This window comes from Podarcis gaigeae (genome assembly GCF_964106915.1).
Source record: "Podarcis gaigeae genome assembly, chromosome: 13".
Classification (NCBI taxonomy): Eukaryota; Metazoa; Chordata; class Lepidosauria; order Squamata; family Lacertidae; genus Podarcis; species Podarcis gaigeae.
Window position 1 is genome coordinate 33,978,843 of NC_139689.1, and position 17,441 is coordinate 33,996,283.

The 17,441-nt window shown below is 45.0% G+C and overlaps 1 protein-coding gene across 10 annotated transcripts; it reads right to left on the bottom strand.

Moving 5' to 3' along the window:
* Positions 1-58: 58 nt before the first annotated feature.
* On the bottom strand, positions 59-15,834 carry COPZ2 (COPI coat complex subunit zeta 2). Of its 10 annotated transcripts, none has more exons than XR_014557375.1 (11): positions 15,595-15,833; positions 12,991-13,103; positions 11,333-11,414; positions 9,504-9,595; positions 8,957-9,012; positions 7,705-7,782; positions 6,851-6,902; positions 6,660-6,711; positions 3,422-3,460; positions 2,423-2,533; positions 59-123 (listed from the first exon to the last, which is right to left on the bottom strand). XR_014557375.1 is itself a non-coding variant. In XM_083708864.1 (10 exons), the coding sequence occupies exons 1-9, from the start codon at positions 15,800-15,802 to the stop codon at positions 3,453-3,455; spliced, it is 741 nt and encodes a 246-aa protein (XP_083564990.1). In that variant the 5' UTR covers positions 15,803-15,833; the 3' UTR covers positions 59-123; positions 3,422-3,452. The 10 variants fall into 10 exon arrangements, 3 of the variants coding, with proteins under 3 accessions (XP_083564990.1, XP_083564989.1, XP_083564988.1); XR_014557376.1 differs by having other exon boundaries at positions 6,584-6,711; positions 15,595-15,831; XR_014557379.1 differs by having other exon boundaries at positions 6,584-6,711; positions 13,035-13,103; positions 15,595-15,814.
* Positions 15,835-17,441: the final 1,607 nt, after the last annotated feature.

Sequence of the window (17,441 nt, forward strand, 5' to 3'; positions counted from 1 at the left end):
CTCACAAGAACAGAGCAATGTGAGAAAATGTAAAAACAAAACTCTCCAACGTCGTGTCTTTTGCTGTGGGTGACTTTATTTTAATAAGGACCACTTAATTTGTTCTTTGGCAGACTGCAGAACCTATGAACAAGTTGGGGGGAAAGAGAGAGAGAAAATGAGAACAATTAATTGCTTCTGTCTCCAGTGTTTTGCAAACAGGCTAGGCCAAAGGGATAGGAAATCTGTAGGCCCTGCATTGGGGCAATACGCTTAGCTACTCTGAAGTTAAAACTAAAGGGATCTGTTGTTTGCATTTCTTTGCATCTTTACAAGCTTATCTTGGGAGATGGTTAACAAAGAGCAAGTCCAGAAATAAATTCACAGGAGCCAAAAGATCACCGGACCAAATGTGACCCTATGAGGCACGACCACCCAGCACTACCACCCTCAAAACACATCCCCTACCCAAATAAGCCAAAACACAGCATCTCTCAAACAGAAAGCAATGCATTGTGGAACATGTGTTCTAATAATCCCGGTCAACAAGATGCACAATGTAGATGCAAGTCAACCAGCAGATGCTGTGGTTCAAACCACCGTGTAAATCAGGAAAACATGTGGCCCTTCAGGTGTTGTTGGACTGCAACTTGCTTTGTGTTGGCCACACTGGCTGGGGCTGGTGGGAGTTGGAGTCCAATTCCCCATTCCTACTGGGAGTCATTTCTCTTGATGTGGAAGATCTTCCTCCAGTCCTGAATATGCAGCTGCCAATTGCAGTTATACAAAGCCATGGGAAAGGCACTCTGCACGTACTCAAGAGGCATGCTGATGTTTGTTAGTCTGGTGTCACATCTGCCGCTGCCATTTAACAAAAAAAAAAGCAGCTCTGGGAGCTAAATCCAGATGAACATTCTAAAGGAATCAAATCTTGGGGAGGGTCTCAACCTAACTAGCTGAACACCAGGGGGCAGGTGTGTCTTTTAGATGAAGAAGGGGTGATCAGTGAATGCAAAATCAGGCTCTAGGACAGACACAAAAGTTTGTGGTGGCCCGGGCAACTGGATGCTAAGGACTTCCCAACTCTATCTGAGTTCTCCCTCTGTTTAAAAAAGATGAACTATATCATGTCCACAGTAATCTGATCACAATGTTTAAGCAAACATTGGTGCATATAGAGATATGCCAAGCATTTATGTGTGATGCCCTTTAGTTTCCCCATTGTGGACAAAGGAGATATTGGGCCCCAGCATGTCCTCTGTCCCTCACTGTAATGTGTCCCTTGGTGCCAGCCCCTCTCCCTGACCCCCTCCTCGACTTTCTCCCCAGGTATGACGCTAGACCTATGAGAAGTGTGCTTGCAGTTGCTAGGCAGCACGTGGCCCCACGGAGCTAGTTATGCAAAATGGTGCAGCTGACTGCAAGTGTGCCCTATAGGCTAATACAGATTTAAACTGTCTTAATATTCATTCCCTCGTTCTAAGGAATCTTGGGGGATGTAGTCCTGTGCAGAAAGCTGCAAATCTCTAATGAAGAATTCTTAGCATTCGAATCAAACTACAACCCACAATTGTCAAACTAGATAAAGCCCATATAGATCTGTAGGGTACATGTATGTTGTCAGATGGTGGAGGCATATTTCACACAAAAAAGTTGTCGAGCTACAAATTGTATTCTCCCATTTCGACAACTTTTCAGGAGGGACTGCAAAACACAGCCAAAATGATCTCTCATTCGGAGTGAAGGCAGAAAGCATCGCCGTTCATTCTTGCTTAGTATCATCACTTAGCATAATCTGATGGCCTATACAGTATCATCAGGGAGCCTATTCAGAGTGAAAGCAGAACTCTCTGCCTTCATTCTGATTTGGCTTTGTGAAGCTGTCATGCAGCCATTCCTGCATGAAACCTGATGGCCTCACACTACCTATGCGATCCTTGGTTGGCTGGTGTCAAAAGCTACAGACAAGGAAAACAAGCAAGTTCAAACAGGCAATGAGCAGTGTGTGGAATAGTTAAGCAAGTGAAAATTCCCACCAAGACTCTTTCACCGTGAAAAAATTAAACTGACAAAATTGAGTATACCCCTAACATGCCACAGAGAATTGGGAGATGTAAAAAAAATGCTGAAGGAAATAGCCACATATCAGTTAGAATTGGCAAGAGCAGCCATGAGAAAGTAACATTCAAACAGTGAGTAGGCTCAAACATTATACCACGCTCTTCTATCTCTCCCTTCCCACCCCAGTTTTGAGGACCTGTCTCCTGGTCCCCAGAACTACGAACGTCAACTCATTGGGATATTCGAGCATTGATTACGCAGGTCGTTTTTTACGCAATGGTTCTCGTTCTATGGATTGGAGCAACTGGGTTAAAATGGGATATATTTTCACAGGCGAAAGCAGCAGCGCAGACTAGAGGGGTTTATGTTGCCAACTACTTACTCTAAGGCAGCAGACAAGAAGAGGCAGTTAGTACGGTGTTAGGAGACCTGCCAGGGACCCACCCCCTGTCCTCTTGGTCTATGCCATCAGGATTAACTTGGAGAAGACGGCCTGTAAGGAGATAGCTAGTGAGATGGGGGGGATAAGAAACCTTAGGGGAGGTGGAGCAGGATCGCGGCCAATATTACCAACATTTTTCAGCCTCTTGTTTGGCTGAACAGGGTCTGGTTTCAGGAAGCTGCTTTCCGGTTTGTGGGAAGAGAAAACAGCGCAGTCTCTCACTTTGTGCTCTGTATCCTGTACACACTCTCCCCCTCCCTCTCTCACATACACACCTCTATGGCCACATGCTGATGTCATGCACGCACTCTGTGCAAACACATGAGCTGGAGTCCCAATGCCAATTTTAAGAAAGAAAAGCTGCTTCCGGGCAGACCGGGTACTGAAGCTCTCTCAGCAGAAATTTCCCCAGCAGAGTTTTAATTGCATGTTTGCAAAGGCAAGTATATGCTTCGCTGGGGGAGACAGCATGCATGTCTGTGGGAAAATAATGTGTACCACACAGACAATATCCATAACTGTTAGTAGCATGTAAGATGGCACACATCTTACATGCTACTAACAAACTCATTATCTGAGTGCAAATCCTTATATAGTCAAAATACACTGCCTATGCACGAGAGGAAAGGTATAGCCAGGCTTGGGGATACCCAAATATTTTCAGAAACACAGAAAAACCTTGGGGGTTGGAACCAAAGAGGGGCCCCCACAAAACGATCTTAGAACAATTTCTAGACACTGAGCACACTTAAGGTTTTGTTGGGGGAGGAAGGGAAAACAAGGAGGAAGTTGGGATGGAGAAGGGAGTAGCTGGAATCCTGAAGCACTGCACTCCGCACATTCTGTTGCGGGTCGCACTTGTCTAACTAATCCACACGACGACACCGCCAGCTGAGAGCAGGGTACCTGCACGTAAGAGAAACTCTAGAGTAGACTCACCTGAGTGACACTGTGTTCAGATAAAGAGCTGTCATCCACCTAAAAACAGGCAGGGGAAAGGTGAGGAAATTTAAGGGGATCTGAAGAGCAAAATGCTGAAGACACAAACAATGACATTTCCTTTAAATATACCACAAGCGAGAAATTGAGCAGCTAAAGACCATTATGACTAAATTTATGAATAAGATGTTGGGAGAGATACACCCAGGCCAACCCAGGCAGCTTTTTTCAGGGAGATCTCTTGAAGAACTAATTCAGAAACCGAGATGGGGGAAAAACTCATCCGGTCTTGCACTGGCCAGGACAAAAGGTGGGTAGGTGATGGCTTGAGGGGGGAAAGTATGGTGTTTGTCACTTTACCTGCCCCCCCCTTGCTGTTACCTCTGACAGCAGAGCAACAAGGGCTGCAAAGTTTTTGCACCTGTAACTGGGAGGCTTGTGAGGGCAGATCTCCTTCTTTGCAGGCAGAAAGAGGGATTTGTTCTGTTCTATCCTACGGCCCCTAGGATGACTTTGCAGGGACCATGGGATTGTATCCTAACTAAATTTACGGACAAACTGGATGCAACACAATTCAGAGAATTATCAATGGTGTGCATGACTTTTTAAAAAGCCCACTCCCCCACAATCTGGATTAGGCTCCTGGCAGGGGGGTGGGGGGGTGTTAAGGTAGGCTTTAACCCTTTCCCCCCCTTCTGCAGTCCCAATCCAGATCAAATGCCCCATGTCTGCTCTTTGTAGTGAATGGGAAGGGAGCATGAATGGGAGCTTTTCTTCCATAACAACAGCAAGTGCAGCCCCCCTCCCAAATTCCCACACCAGATTCCTGATCTAGATCAGGCCTCATGAGCCTGCAGTTTGTTTTTTAAAAGCCATTCACACAGCTGATAATTCTGTGAATGGTTTCTTCATCTAGATTGGTCCTTAGTGGTCACCAGATAATAGGACAGGTCCTTTGACAGGTCAGTAGTGGATTAAAGAACAAGGAGAAGGTGGAAGTAATAAATGGCCACTTTTCACATTGGAGGGAATCTTCACATTGCATTGGGAATAGCGGTGTTTTAACATTCATAAATGATCTGGAGGTGGAAGGAAGCCGTGAGGTAGTGCAAAATTTGCAGAAAACTTCAAATTATTCAAGATGGGAAAATTCCAAGCAGACAGACCGTGAAGAATCCCAAAAGGTCTTTTCCAAATGGACAATACCGTATTGGCCTGAATATAAGCCACATTTTTTTCCAAATTCAAATTGTGAAACGTTAAAGTGTGGCTTATATTTGCAACCTTATGCCGCTGGCAAAGCGGCATGGCTCGCCGCCCCCCCCCCAAGGAAGCAGCCCGAGAGCACGGGCACCAATCCCGTCCGTGGCTCCCAATCCTCCCCCAAGCAGCCAAATTTTAAAGGTGTAGCTTATTTGCGGGTGTGGCTTATATTCGGGCCAATAGGGTAACATGGCAAATAAAATTCAATGTGCAGCTAAAGCAGTGTACATTGGACCTCATTGCTTCCTGCCTGATTATTCTCCCTCCATCAATGCCTCAGCCAGCAGGCAAGTGGTAGCAATGGTGGCACTGAGAGAGGGTAGGAAGAGGTTTATTTTAACTCTGTGAAAGACCCTATTCACTGTCCCAGCATCTCTAGGTAAAGAATCTGTCTGAAACCATGGGAGATCTGCAACCACGCACTGTGGACAATGCTGAACTAAATGGACCATTCCTCTGACTTGGCTCCTCCTGTGCCTAATTCCTTTAGCTGTTCTTGGGTCTGTTACCAGCCACAGTCACCAAGCTTTTCACCACCAGGCTCCTGTGTGAAGCAGGCCGTAAACAGAATCACCCCTATAGCTTCTGGAGGTGGGTACAACACATGCAGAGATAGTTCTGCAAGAGCCCTTAAAGGTTGGAAGCCAGGCTACTGATATTACATATCCTCTCCCGATCCTATTTCCCATCACAGGAGCAAAGTCAAACGAATAGCAGTGATATTTAACATTGAGAGCATTGTTACACTCAAAAGTTGTCCATGCTGCAGGCTCATGTCCTCCTTAAAAAAAAAAAAAACTTGGAAAGCAAACCCAAATATGGGGAGTGTTTGTGCATATTCTGATGAAGTGGGAACATAGTTTAATACTGCTATTGACACAGCATGCTTAGAAGCTCACACATACACCATATCATACCAGGCACACACATGCTGCATGTGTTTTGCGGCTGACTCATCCTATACAAATATAGGCTACCCCTCTGGCCACTTATTAAAAATCATTTATTTAGCTTTAATTATAGTATCCCTCCACCAGCATCCTCATGGGATGAAAGACAGAAGCAACCCCTTCGCAGCAGGACACTTACGTAAAATGCAATAAAATTGCACCATTTTCTCTTCCCTTAATTGCAGAAAGTTTGCCATGTCTGCAATGGAAGGCACCCACAATCCTATTGTCCTGCTGCCTGCTGGAGACATTTTTCTTTCCACAAGCCTCTTTAGAGAATTAATTTGATGCTGTGTTGGTCGTTTCTTAATTTACTTTGAAATTTTATAATGTTTTAATGATTTTACTGTATACTCTTTTTTTAATGAATTGGCAGTTCAGAAATCCTCTTGTAAAATAAATATAATAAAAAGTTGCATTCCTGGGAGGCAAGGAAGCAACCAACCACTGGTAATACAAAGGTTTTGTTTGTGCCCTATAACAGATTCAGTCTCTTTTGCATTCCCTTGGCTACCTTTGCTTCCTACTTCTTTACCCAGCCACCTCCTTTTTGCCAACAACATACAATCTCATAGAACCATTGTGTGTGTGTGTGTGTGTGTGTGTGTTTATAACAACAGCCACTCGATACAAGCTGGCCAGAGATGCGCGAGTGCTGGCTTCACACAGGTTCTGGCCTAAATGATACCATGAGATCAAAATGTATCTGGGCTTTTTTTGCTTTCTTGCAATTGTCCCCCCCCCCTCCATTCCTACATGGACACAAGCTAGTTTTAGCCACAGCCCCCAAAAGGGTCTAGAGGTGTGGGAAAAGCCAGACAGGTAGAAAGGAGAGAGAGAATCTCTGCGGACGATTTGCAATGGGGGATAAAGGAAGCGGGATGATTTTAACCCAGCCAGCTGCCATGCTGCATTAGAGCGACGTGCTTAGAAGGAAGTCAAGTCTTACTCCTGCATCCTGTTTGTGAGAACAGTTCGCTATTTGTAGAGCCTCTCGGGCAAAATTTCATTGTATTCGGAGTTACCCGTGATGTAATCAAAGAGAACAAAGCCATAAGCTGCAGGCTCCGGGATCGTCTGAGGTGGAAAGAGGTTCAGGGAGATGAGCAAGGGAATAGAGTGCAGAGATGAGAGAATATTTACAGGAAGGAAGGAAGGAAGGAAGGAAGGAAGGAAGGAAGGAAGGAAGGAAGGAAGGAAGGGACGGACCACTTACCCTAAAATTCAGCTTCTGGATGACTTGCTGGGCATCACTTTCCAAAATCACACTAAAATGGAGAAGAGAAATGAAACATCTTGGGAAGGGAGATTTTGATCTGTGTCTCTGGCAAGAACTATGCAGTTGTTATGCAGCTGTTGTGAGGAATCCAGAAGCATTTGGGGAAGCGATTCTAAAGCACTTCACACTAGTGATCCAAATGCAACATTTTGTTGCCACACACTGCATTTCTTTTAAGAAACAGTTTGTGCAATTGTGGCTGCGGCTTACTGGCTGTTGTCAGAGATGAACAGCACCATGGCATTCCTTGTGCCATTTGGCGACATTTATTTTATGCGCTGCTGTTTTTCTAAAGCCCTGTTCTCATTTTATATCTGATCTCTCCCTAGGCTGCACCATGGCAGTGTAAGAACATTTATGAGAGCCTTTAAAAACAAAAGTAGTAACTCCCACAAAGTTCCTCCCTTCCTCCTGGTATTTTGTGAAACCTTTTTCATTTCATTTCCCTCAAGCAAGGGAGCAATGCATCAACTGCAATTCTGCTTTTTGAAAAGGAGAAATTACCTTTAATTGCGAGTCTCTTACTAGTTCAAAAAGTAGGAGAAAACACATCTAATGGGTTGTTTGTAAAACATGAATTAATTGAGCTCACATTTTGCTACTTGTGTTTACATTTTAACTGGATTCCTTAATGTGATTTAGGTACTCAGCTAGTGTTTGAATCTCAGTGAGTTGGATGAGCTATGGCAGATCCTTTTAACTCCAGATTTAAAACAGGGTGACATGAGCCAGCTTGCTGAGATCTGCCAAATTAATTCATTTCCCTTTTCTCCCCTTCCACATGATCTCACCCGCCATCAACGATCTCATCCACCACAAGGAAAACCCCATCCATGTTTTCTACCAGGGTTCGCTTCTCCACGTTCTTTCTAGATACAAGACAAGGCAAGGCAACTATGAGCACCATATCTACACTACTAGATTTAAACTAGTTTAGGAGTCATTTCTGTGCTGGTGAAGCCACATCTGGGGAACTGTGTCCAGTTTTGGGTGCCATATTTTAAAGGAGGACCTTGACAAACGGGAGTGTGCCAGAAGGAGAACAACCAGGATGGTGAGAGTTCTGCAAAGGGGCAGAGCTTCTTGTTATATTTGGATAATAAAAAGGAGTGCTGCCCAAATGATTGCAAAATGGATGGTACGCAAGCCTCCTTAAGGTCGGTATTCCATGGGCAGGGTGCCACTACTGAAAAGGCTCTCTCCTTCATTGTCACCAGCTTCACATTTGATGACGGGGCAGCTAGAAAACAGTCACAGATGCAGATTCTTGCTACCAGTTTCTTGGTATTTGAGGAAACAGTCCATTAAAATACCCTATAAATCAAGGGAAACATTTTGGGAAGGAACGTATCTTGCCAATAAAAGCTTTTCTGGATAGCAGAAGATACTTTGGGCTTGAAGATACTGTTAATCTGCTATTGCAATAGACACAATCCACTGAGAAATTCTCAGTGTTTTGCCATTCCCTTAGCATGCAGCTTCACTTGCTTCTTTGAGCCATCTTATGTTCTTTGTTCTACAGCTACACTTCTCTGCAATATGCCCATCCTCTATTTTGTAACAAACTATGACATGGGTGGCGCTGTGGGTTAAACCACAGAGCCTAGGACTTGCCGATCAGAAGGTTGGCAGTTCGAATCCCCGCGACGGGGTGAGCTCCCGTTGCTCAGTCCCAGCTCCTGCCAACCTAGCAGTTCAAAAGCACGTCAAAGTGCAAGTAGATAAATAGGTACCGCTCCAGCGGGAAGGTAAACGGTGTTTCCGTGCGCTGCTCTGGTTCGCCAGAAGCGGCTTAGTCATGCTGGCCACATGACCCGGAAGCTGTACGCCAGCTCCCTCGGCCAGTAAAGCGAGATGAGCGCCGCAACCCCAGAGTCGGTCACTACTAGACCTAATGATCAGGGGTCCCTTTTATGATCTGGATTACGAGCACATGGGCACACATACTATCTTTGGGCAACAGGTCAGAGCAATTATTTCTTTTGTCCCTTCCACTTTGTGAGAATCTCATTGATTTCCACTGGGATTAATTATGATACTCACCGCAGCATATGGTTGAGAGATTCAAAGAGACAGGTGAGAACGGACATCAACATCAGCTATTAAAAAGTGGGGCCAAGAAAGGAAGACTCACGTCAACAAAAACAAAATCAAGTGATATTTTAAACATGTACTGTATTTCTCCCTGACCATCTACTAGGAAACATACAGAGCAGCCAGGACATGGGTTGTTTCCACATAGGGGCCCAAAGCTTTGAAGTAGCTTTGTTTTTCTGAAATTAGCTGAGAACAGAAGCAAACGGTGATTCTACACAACATGTAACATAGCACTATTACTTGGCAATGTGATGACTTTGTGCAATCTTTACTCAGAGTCCTGTCCATTTGTAAAGGCATGTGTAAGTTTAATTAGAACCTTTCTCCTCGTGGTTTCTACCTATAACTGTTTTCCGTTCAACATTTGGGGAGGGGGAGGAACAGAAATGAAAGGCAATGAAACCACAAAATAAGAAGTACAGGATATCACTTAAGGCTACATAAGTCACTATTTAGCTCATTTACCTGCTGGTTAAAAAAAAAAAGTATTTACCTCATTCTCATGGGGACTTCCCACTACATAAAAGAAAAGATCAATGCTGCTTTTATAGACAATGGTCAGACCTTCCAAAAAAGCAATCTCACCTGAGGAAAACAAGAAAGAGAAATAATGTTTAGAGAGAGAAGCGGGAAAGCTCTTAGAATCATAGAATTGTATTGTTGGAAGGGACCACGAGGGGCATCTAGTCTAACCCCCAATGTTAAAATGCAGGAATCTTTCACTCAGTGTGGGGCACAAACCCACAACCGTGAGATTAAGAGTCTAATGCTCTACCAACTGAGCTATCCCACCTTTGAGAACCTTACAACTCCATCAGGCCCTGCCTCATTTGCTTGTGGACTGGTGACCTTATTCTGATTTATTTTTTATGATTTCTAACAATTTAATTCTACCCATGCTGCAGTTGTAAATGGATGGAATCTGAGTCAGCCAAGTCTTTTCTGATGGGCTCCATCTGACTGAGATGGAGCTTGTTTACCTTTAAAAGGGTGTGCCAAGCTGTCCCAGAGCTGAAGGGGTTTTCTCTTGACTGCACCCAGAACAGTGTGGCATGGCAGAGTTAGGGACCAAAAGGAGGCCCACCAACGTCCGACTGCAGATAAGGCAAACACCTTGTCCAACACACAAAGGTTTCTAACAGTTAGAGCATACAAGATCTGCGCTTGGCATAACATCTTCTAAGTGGCAGGTTTTTATTTTATTTTTAAAAGACTGCTTATTCCTCTCCAGATAATGGCTAACATTTCTACAGGAGTACCTATGTGAAATGCAAACCAGTGGAGTGGATTTGTCTTGGGGTAAATATGTCTCCTAACCAGCAACTAAATTTGCTTTAGGTGTGCAGGCCAAATTCACCCATACATCTCCTCCTCCTCTGTGGTGCAGAAAAAACCTTCTGCAATGTGTCCTCCTCTTGATCTCTCTCCATCACTTAGGCCAGTTGCTGGACCACTCCACATTGCCATCACCTGTCCCTTTGTCACTCCAAGTGTCTCTTTTCACTCTTGGTTGACGGAAATATTTCTGGTCCCACCTGCACTATACATTTAAAGCAGTATCATACCACTTCAAACAGTCATGGCTTTTCTCAACATATCCTGGGAGCTGCAATATTTTAAAGGGTATGGAGAGTCCCCTATTCCCCTCACAGAGCTATAGTTCCCAGAGTTCCCTAATAAGAAAGACTGATTGTTAAACCACTTTGGGAACTGTAGCTCCATGAAGGGAATAGGAGTCTTCTAACAACTCTCAGGGACGCGGGTGGTGCTGTGGGTTAAACCACTGAGCCTAGGGCTTGCCGATTAGAAGGTCGGCGGTTCGAATCCCCGCAATGGGGTGAGCTCCCATTGCTCGGTCCCTGCTCCTGCCAACCTAGCAGTTCGAAAGCATGTCAAAGTGCAAGTAGATAAATAAGTACTGCTCCGGCGGGAAGGTAAATGGTGTTTCTGTGCGCTGCTCTGGTTCGCCAGAAGTGGCTTAGTCATGCTGGCCACATGACCCGGAAGCTGTATGCCGGCTCCCTCAGCCAATAAAGCGAGATGAGCGCCGCAACCCCAGAATCGGCCACGACTGGACCTAATGGTCAGGGGTCCCTTTTCCTTTATAAAAATTCTTAGCCCATTTAACAAACTACACTTCCCAAAATTCTTTTGGGGGGTGGTGTCTGTTTAAAGTGACATAATACTGTGTTAAATGTACAGTGCAGATATGGTCTCTGTTTCTCAAGGGAAGGAGAAGAGCCAAGGAGACTTATGGTTGAGTGCTTGGTGGTACTAGAAGCTGCTGGTTGTTTGTCTATACTTTAATGGCCACATACTCACTGTCAGTCTTGTGGGTCTTGTTGAAGACATTCCTTTCAAAACTCTTCTGTTCCTTCATAGATGGAAAGGTGTCATCATAATACTGTGGAGAGCCAGAACAAGAGGCTCAAAATAAGGATGAGGCAGCATAGGAGTAGGGAATGGCTAACAAATAAGAATCATCTCTATCCAGACTTTAGAGCAGGGATTGGGAACCTGTGGTCTTCCAGCTGTTACTGGAATACAAATTCCAACATCCACGATCACTGGATGTGCTGGCTGGGATTGATGGGAGCTGGAGTTCCCACAACATTCATGTTCACTGAAAATGAAAATCCCCTCAATGTGAAAATTGGTAAAAGCCTGTTAGAGAACAGTGCTCCTGAGCAATAGATATAGCAATAGCTATCAGGCATGATAGCTAAATGGAACTTCCATATTCAGAGACAATCTGTCTCCAAGCACCAAATGCTAGGAATAAACAAGGGGATGCTATTAATTTCTTGGCCCACCTGTGAGCGCTCAGAAACACTTGGTTGGCTGTTGGACTACATCAGAAGTGGGCCCTCAAATTTCTTGGAAGCTCCCACCTCTGGAATCTTCCGTTTATCTCTGGGTTGGAGGGAGAGGGAGTGAAGGTAAGAGAAAGAGAGAGAGAGACTGGCCATGGATCTCTTGTCACTCTAGCCTTTATACTCTGCTTTCTCTCTCAACAGTTTTAACAGTCTTTCACACTCTCGCTCCTGCAGTCTATGGTTTCTCTCTCAAGAATAAGAATCTTGAGGCAGATATCCGACCAAGGAGACTCCTCTGCCTTGCTTTCTCCCTGCACTATTGGAAACTCTGCTTCGCTTCTCACCTCAGGCTGCTGCAGCAAAAAGGGAACACGGATGCTGCTGGGGGGTTCATGAAAACTTAAGTATTGCAGACAGAGAATGAGTAACGTGTTCATTAGGCATGGGGAACATGTGGCCTTCAGTGTGGCCAATAGTCAGGGATGATAGGAGCTGTGTTCAGCGACATCTGGAGGTCCACAGGCCCTTCATCCCTCACATCAGTGATGAACAGAGAGTGAAAAACGATTACCTGTCAGAATGCATAAAGGTGGAGTCAGTGGCTGAAATTGATGGGGACACATTTACGAGAACAGGAAGTTATTCCCATGATACGAAGACTCAACTGATGGAACTCAATGAACACAAAGTGTTTGGTCCCAAGTAGCAAAAGTAGCTTTTCAAAGGGATTGGATAGCTACATGGGGCACCAGTACAGCTGGGGCAATTAGCCAAGGTAATAAGGATCTCTTGCTGACCTCATGCTAGGAAATAACAACAGAAGACAGGTGTTGCCCTCCTTTTGCACTGCCCCCCCCCACGAACTTGGTTGGTTGCTGTTAAGCAGTGATCCAGCATAGCAATTCTTAATTTCTGGGATGGAGTCAACAAGCCCACCCCAATGAATGGTCTGAGGACACATGCTACAGCTGCACTGTTCAAATTAAGCAGGTCTCAACTATCTGGATGTGAGATTGGCTGCAAATTTCAGATAAGCTGCTCTGGCCTTCTCAAAAGAGGATTCCTTCTTTCATATGTTTGACCTCCACTACTGAATGCACCCCAGCAGAGATCATCTATTTCCAACCTGAAAAATGGTGTTCATAATTCTACCTGATGTCTTACCAGAGTGGAACTGAGCCTTTTAAAAAATTGGTGGAGGTACCTGCCTTGGCCAAAAGTCGCTGCCCAAAGCTGTCCAAGATGAAAATTGCCTTGACAGTGTAAAGGGACGGTTCCTAGGATCAAAATGAATTAATTTTACTTAGATGAAGGGATAAGAATGTACTTTTAAAAAGCCAGAAAATATTAAGTGAGATCTATGAAATGTCCCATTTAGCTTGTACTACCACAAATACAAGTACCATATATCATGTAGCTAACATATCTAAATATCTAAATCAATGGGCATTTTTTGGTTGAAGAGCAGGGTAGTTGTTTTACAGAAATAAAAAATAAATATATGTATGGCACCACTAATATATATGGAACTTAGCACAAAAATATATACAAAAAGGGACCCTGCCCCCTATAAGCTTACAGTTCAAAATTGTTTTGATTTCCCCAACTGTACTCAATCTTTTCACTCTCTGGACTGGCACTGCACCTCTTTCATTCATATTTCTAGCTAACTAATTTCCGACCTCACTGGTGTTTCTGCAAAGTAGGTCTCCACCCACACAAAAACAACAAAGCCCACCACCAGCAGCCATATATTATGGCCTACCAAGCGCTTCACAACTCTTTCTGTACTCCCCAAACAGGAAATGGTACTTCCTGTCTCTCTGGGTTCCCTTGACAGAACTTGTTCAAGATAAATTGTTTCCATAGCTTGTTTACTAAGGACCACTTGCTACTACTATTTCATGGTATTGAGTTCTTGGGTCCCTCACATTCTCTATGGCAGACTCCCCTGAGGTGCCTCCCTCCGTGCCTTTGGGTCCCACTCTGCCTGAAACCTATCCTGTATGAGTCTCCCCATCTTCATTTAGTAAGGATTCTGTTATCTGTCCCTGGATGTGGAATGCTGAACCAGCTTCCCTCTCCCTGGGGTATGTCCCTTCCCCTTTCACAATACTGTTTCTTTGAGACCCCACAAATTCTGAGTGCCATCTCTTTTAACTTTGTATGGCTGATGACACTGTGTCAGTTCTTCCTGGGGACAGAACTGAACTTGGAGAGAAGGACTGTGTCCCACAACAAATGAAATGGAAGTCCATCAGTATCTGAAGAAGTGTGCATGCACACAAAAGCTTATACCAGAACAAACTTAGCTGGTCTATAAGGTGCTACTGGACAATTTTTTTAATTTTTATTTCCACAATAAATAGTATCTCTCCAGCTTTGTTGACCCCAGAAACCTAGAATTCTCCCCCATTTCCCCAGGGTTTCCTGATTTGCAATGTCTTTTCTGAGGTGCTCCTTGATGTGCTGTCCACTTAAGACTTTACAGTCGAAGAGTGGGATGAGGAACCAGAGGCACTCCTAATGTTGCTGGACTCTCGCTAGCTGCAGGCAGCACCACCCACAGTAATAGATGCTGGGAGTTGTAGTCCAACAACATCTGCAGAGCCTCAGCTTCCTCATCATTGATCTAAGACCTTCTGAAACACATACCTGGGCCAAACAAAAAATAAAGGTAAGCCATTTTGGCCTATAAGAAAAAATTCATATCTCATATTATGGCAATACATTTATTAGTCTCCCCCTTAGGTCAATTATTCTCTTCTCCTCTGTTTTGTTTACAATTCTAGCCTGATTAAGACTTCTGGAGAACTTGAAAGCTTAAACACTGCTTTGTTATATTTTGTTTAGTCTAATAAAGGCATTGCCCTAATATGGATTTTGGAAACTTTCCTTAAGTAACTGTCACACCCTGTCTGTGGCATAATCATTCACTCTGGATATTGCTTTTGGGTTAAAGGGTTTCCCCTGGAGAAAGCTCACTTTGAACATTACTTCAACACTGGTAGGGATAAACTGGTGTCCAGACTGGACTAATTTCGACTGCAAGTGGAAGCTGGTATGATGGAATGTGGGGACTCCCACAAGAAAAATAGATTCACCTACCCACACAGAAAAGGAGCCTATCAGGAAGAAAGACAGGCTAGGTTGTGTTCCAACCCTTAGCTCTAGTTTTCTATGCTCAGGGGAGTTTTGCTTCGCATAGGTAAACCCTTCAGTCATGTGCCCCCCCCCCTTGCAGTCCAACGTGGTGCAGCTGAGATACATGTTTACCACTTCAGCAAGAGCTAGGCCCCTGCGGAGGACGCTTTGTCCTGTGCCCCGTTTGTTCTTAACGCGCCTTGCAGACACGCGCGTCGCCTTCTCCTCGGGCGTGCACACGGCGCTTGGGAACCGAGGTGCGTAAAGTTCAGAAAATGAACTGTACAACGCAGTTTGGAGAGCCGTTTCTGATCGCGCAGGCATTTGCTTCGGTGGCGGATTTCCCCCCGCCCCTACCGCGGGCCCGCCCTAGACATTTTTGCAGCCTCAGGCGCCGACATCTAGCGGCGTCTCCCCCTCCGCCCCACTCAAATGAAGGTGCATTGCGCCTTTGGGCACCTGAGGCAGACAGTTCCACAGATGCTGGAGAGCAAACGCGTCAAAATGAATTGCACGACTGCCCTTTCGCGATGGCCGAAATCCTCTGCTTGAGGCGGCTGCCAGCCTAGCCCAAGGGCCGGCTTTCGCCCCTTTTCCCTCGTCGCTGCTTCCCCGCCCTCGTACCAGCATCAGCCCCGCGGGGATTTCCATGGGTCCGAGCGGCACTCCGGCGGCGCGCTCCCCGCCTCGTCCCCTTGCGGCGCCCCCGAAGTGGTCGTGCTGACGTGGCCGGGCCTCTGCCTTTTGCATCTCGGATGTCTCCACGGCAGAGATGAGCTTCGGCCGAGCTGGGCTGCTCCGCCCCGCTCAGGCACTGGGTGGGCTGCCGCATCCTCCCTCCCCAGACCGCTCCCAGTAAATATAATACATATAAAGATCTCTCCTCAAATGTGTGCGCCGCGCATGAGGGGGACGACGACGGCAACAAAGTTGTGACATTTTGTAACGAGGGCTTTATCTGGGAAAGAATTCTTGCCGGAGAATAGTAAAGCCAGCTTTCATTCGAAAGAAAAGAGAGATGTACCAATTTTGGAAAGCGTAAAAATGCTTCTCCCTCATTTTTAACCCACGCAGTGTCTTACAATACTTTAAAATTAAGTATTGCGCTGCTCTCTCCTGATTTTATGTGCAAACTTAATGCATGATCCTCCTGGAAGTTTTTGAGCAAAACGCTTTGAGAAGAGCAACTGCGCAGGGCTGTTGGCTCTGGATAAGTACAGGTCTGGCAGATTTATTATCATCAGACCACTCTCCTCCCCTTATTTGGTAGAGTGGATATTTATTATCAGGGCTAAAATTGAGCCCACTTAGGACTCGAGTTGTAAATCCTGGAAATAGATTTGAATGCAAAGGAGGCGGCTTTGGACATAGTCACCCTTTGTGTTTACATAACGCTTCCAGAACGTTCAAAGAGCTTTGCATGGGATATTTTAGTAATCTGTACAACACCCTTGTAAGGTAGGTCAGTTTGTTACCCCTGCATTGGAGGAGGCTGAGATAAAATGACTTGTTTGAAATCATGCTCTGAGTTCAAGGCAGAGATAACTTCTCTTATAAGCGTCACTTATGTCCAGCACAATCATTTTTAGGTTAGCTTGGAAGTTTCAATGTGCCAAGGCTTTTAAAATCTGAAATGTGTACAAATTTGGATGCCATATGGCAGTTGTTTTCTTGTGAAACTTGGAGGTGTGGTATTCCAAACCTTTGACTACACAATCATGATCCATAACTGATTGGGGCTTTCTGGCAAAATTCCCACTGCTTATTTAGAGACATATATCTTCCCTTCTACCATTTTATGATGCTCACACCGCAAATGCTGGAGCACATGTTGCAAACACAGGGAGAACAAGTGTTGATCTGCATTTACCAATTGTGTGGACGCAGCTTTATTGCATCCAGTTCTGGTACCTTTGTACACATAACACCAGATTGTAATTCTAGTTCCAGCATTTGGGTCAGCAGGTTAAAGCAGTGTTCTCAATCCATCTACAGTCCCTGCATCTTTGGAACAGTTCCAGTCAAGCAAGGAGCACACCACCCCCCTCCATCGTCTGGACGTCTTAATAACATGTTAATGATGCCTAGTTCATCTGAAGAGGGTCCAGATGTTTCACTACTAATTGCTTCTGTGGAGGGGAATACTAAACGCCCACCAGAAGTGTTCTAAATGTCGAGGATCTCCAGTCTTGAAAGGATAAGCAGACTGACGGAAAGGTTTTAATTAGTGTATGAGGGGAGGGGGCAGTTAATTAAGTTGGATTCTTTGCTGAATTTTGATTGTAGTTTGGCAAAAGAATAGTTATGAGAAAACAATGGCGGACTCACACAGGCCTTGCATACCTAAACAGCTGCATCTAGTGTCCCACTCTTGATTTCTAATGGCAGTAAGGTTGCCATCTTTGTGGGCTGAAAAACTCTGGCTCCCTGGTTACAGAACCAGCAAGTTAGAGCAGAGTTTGGAGCAATCC

Bases quoted from the DNA above. Each gene is read 5' to 3' on its own strand.
- COPZ2 (XM_083708862.1), bottom strand. From the start codon at position 15,294: ATGCCTGCGCGATCAGAAACGGCTCTCCAAACTGCGTTGTACAGTTCA. The intron at 13,104-14,934 runs GTAGGTGAATCT...TTTTGATCCTAG, and splicing joins TAGGCTCCTTTTCTGTGTGG to GAACCGTCCCTTTACACTGT. The intron at 11,415-13,034 runs GCAGGTACCTCC...GGCTCTCCACAG, and splicing joins GGCAGCGACTTTTGGCCAAG to TATTATGATGACACCTTTCC.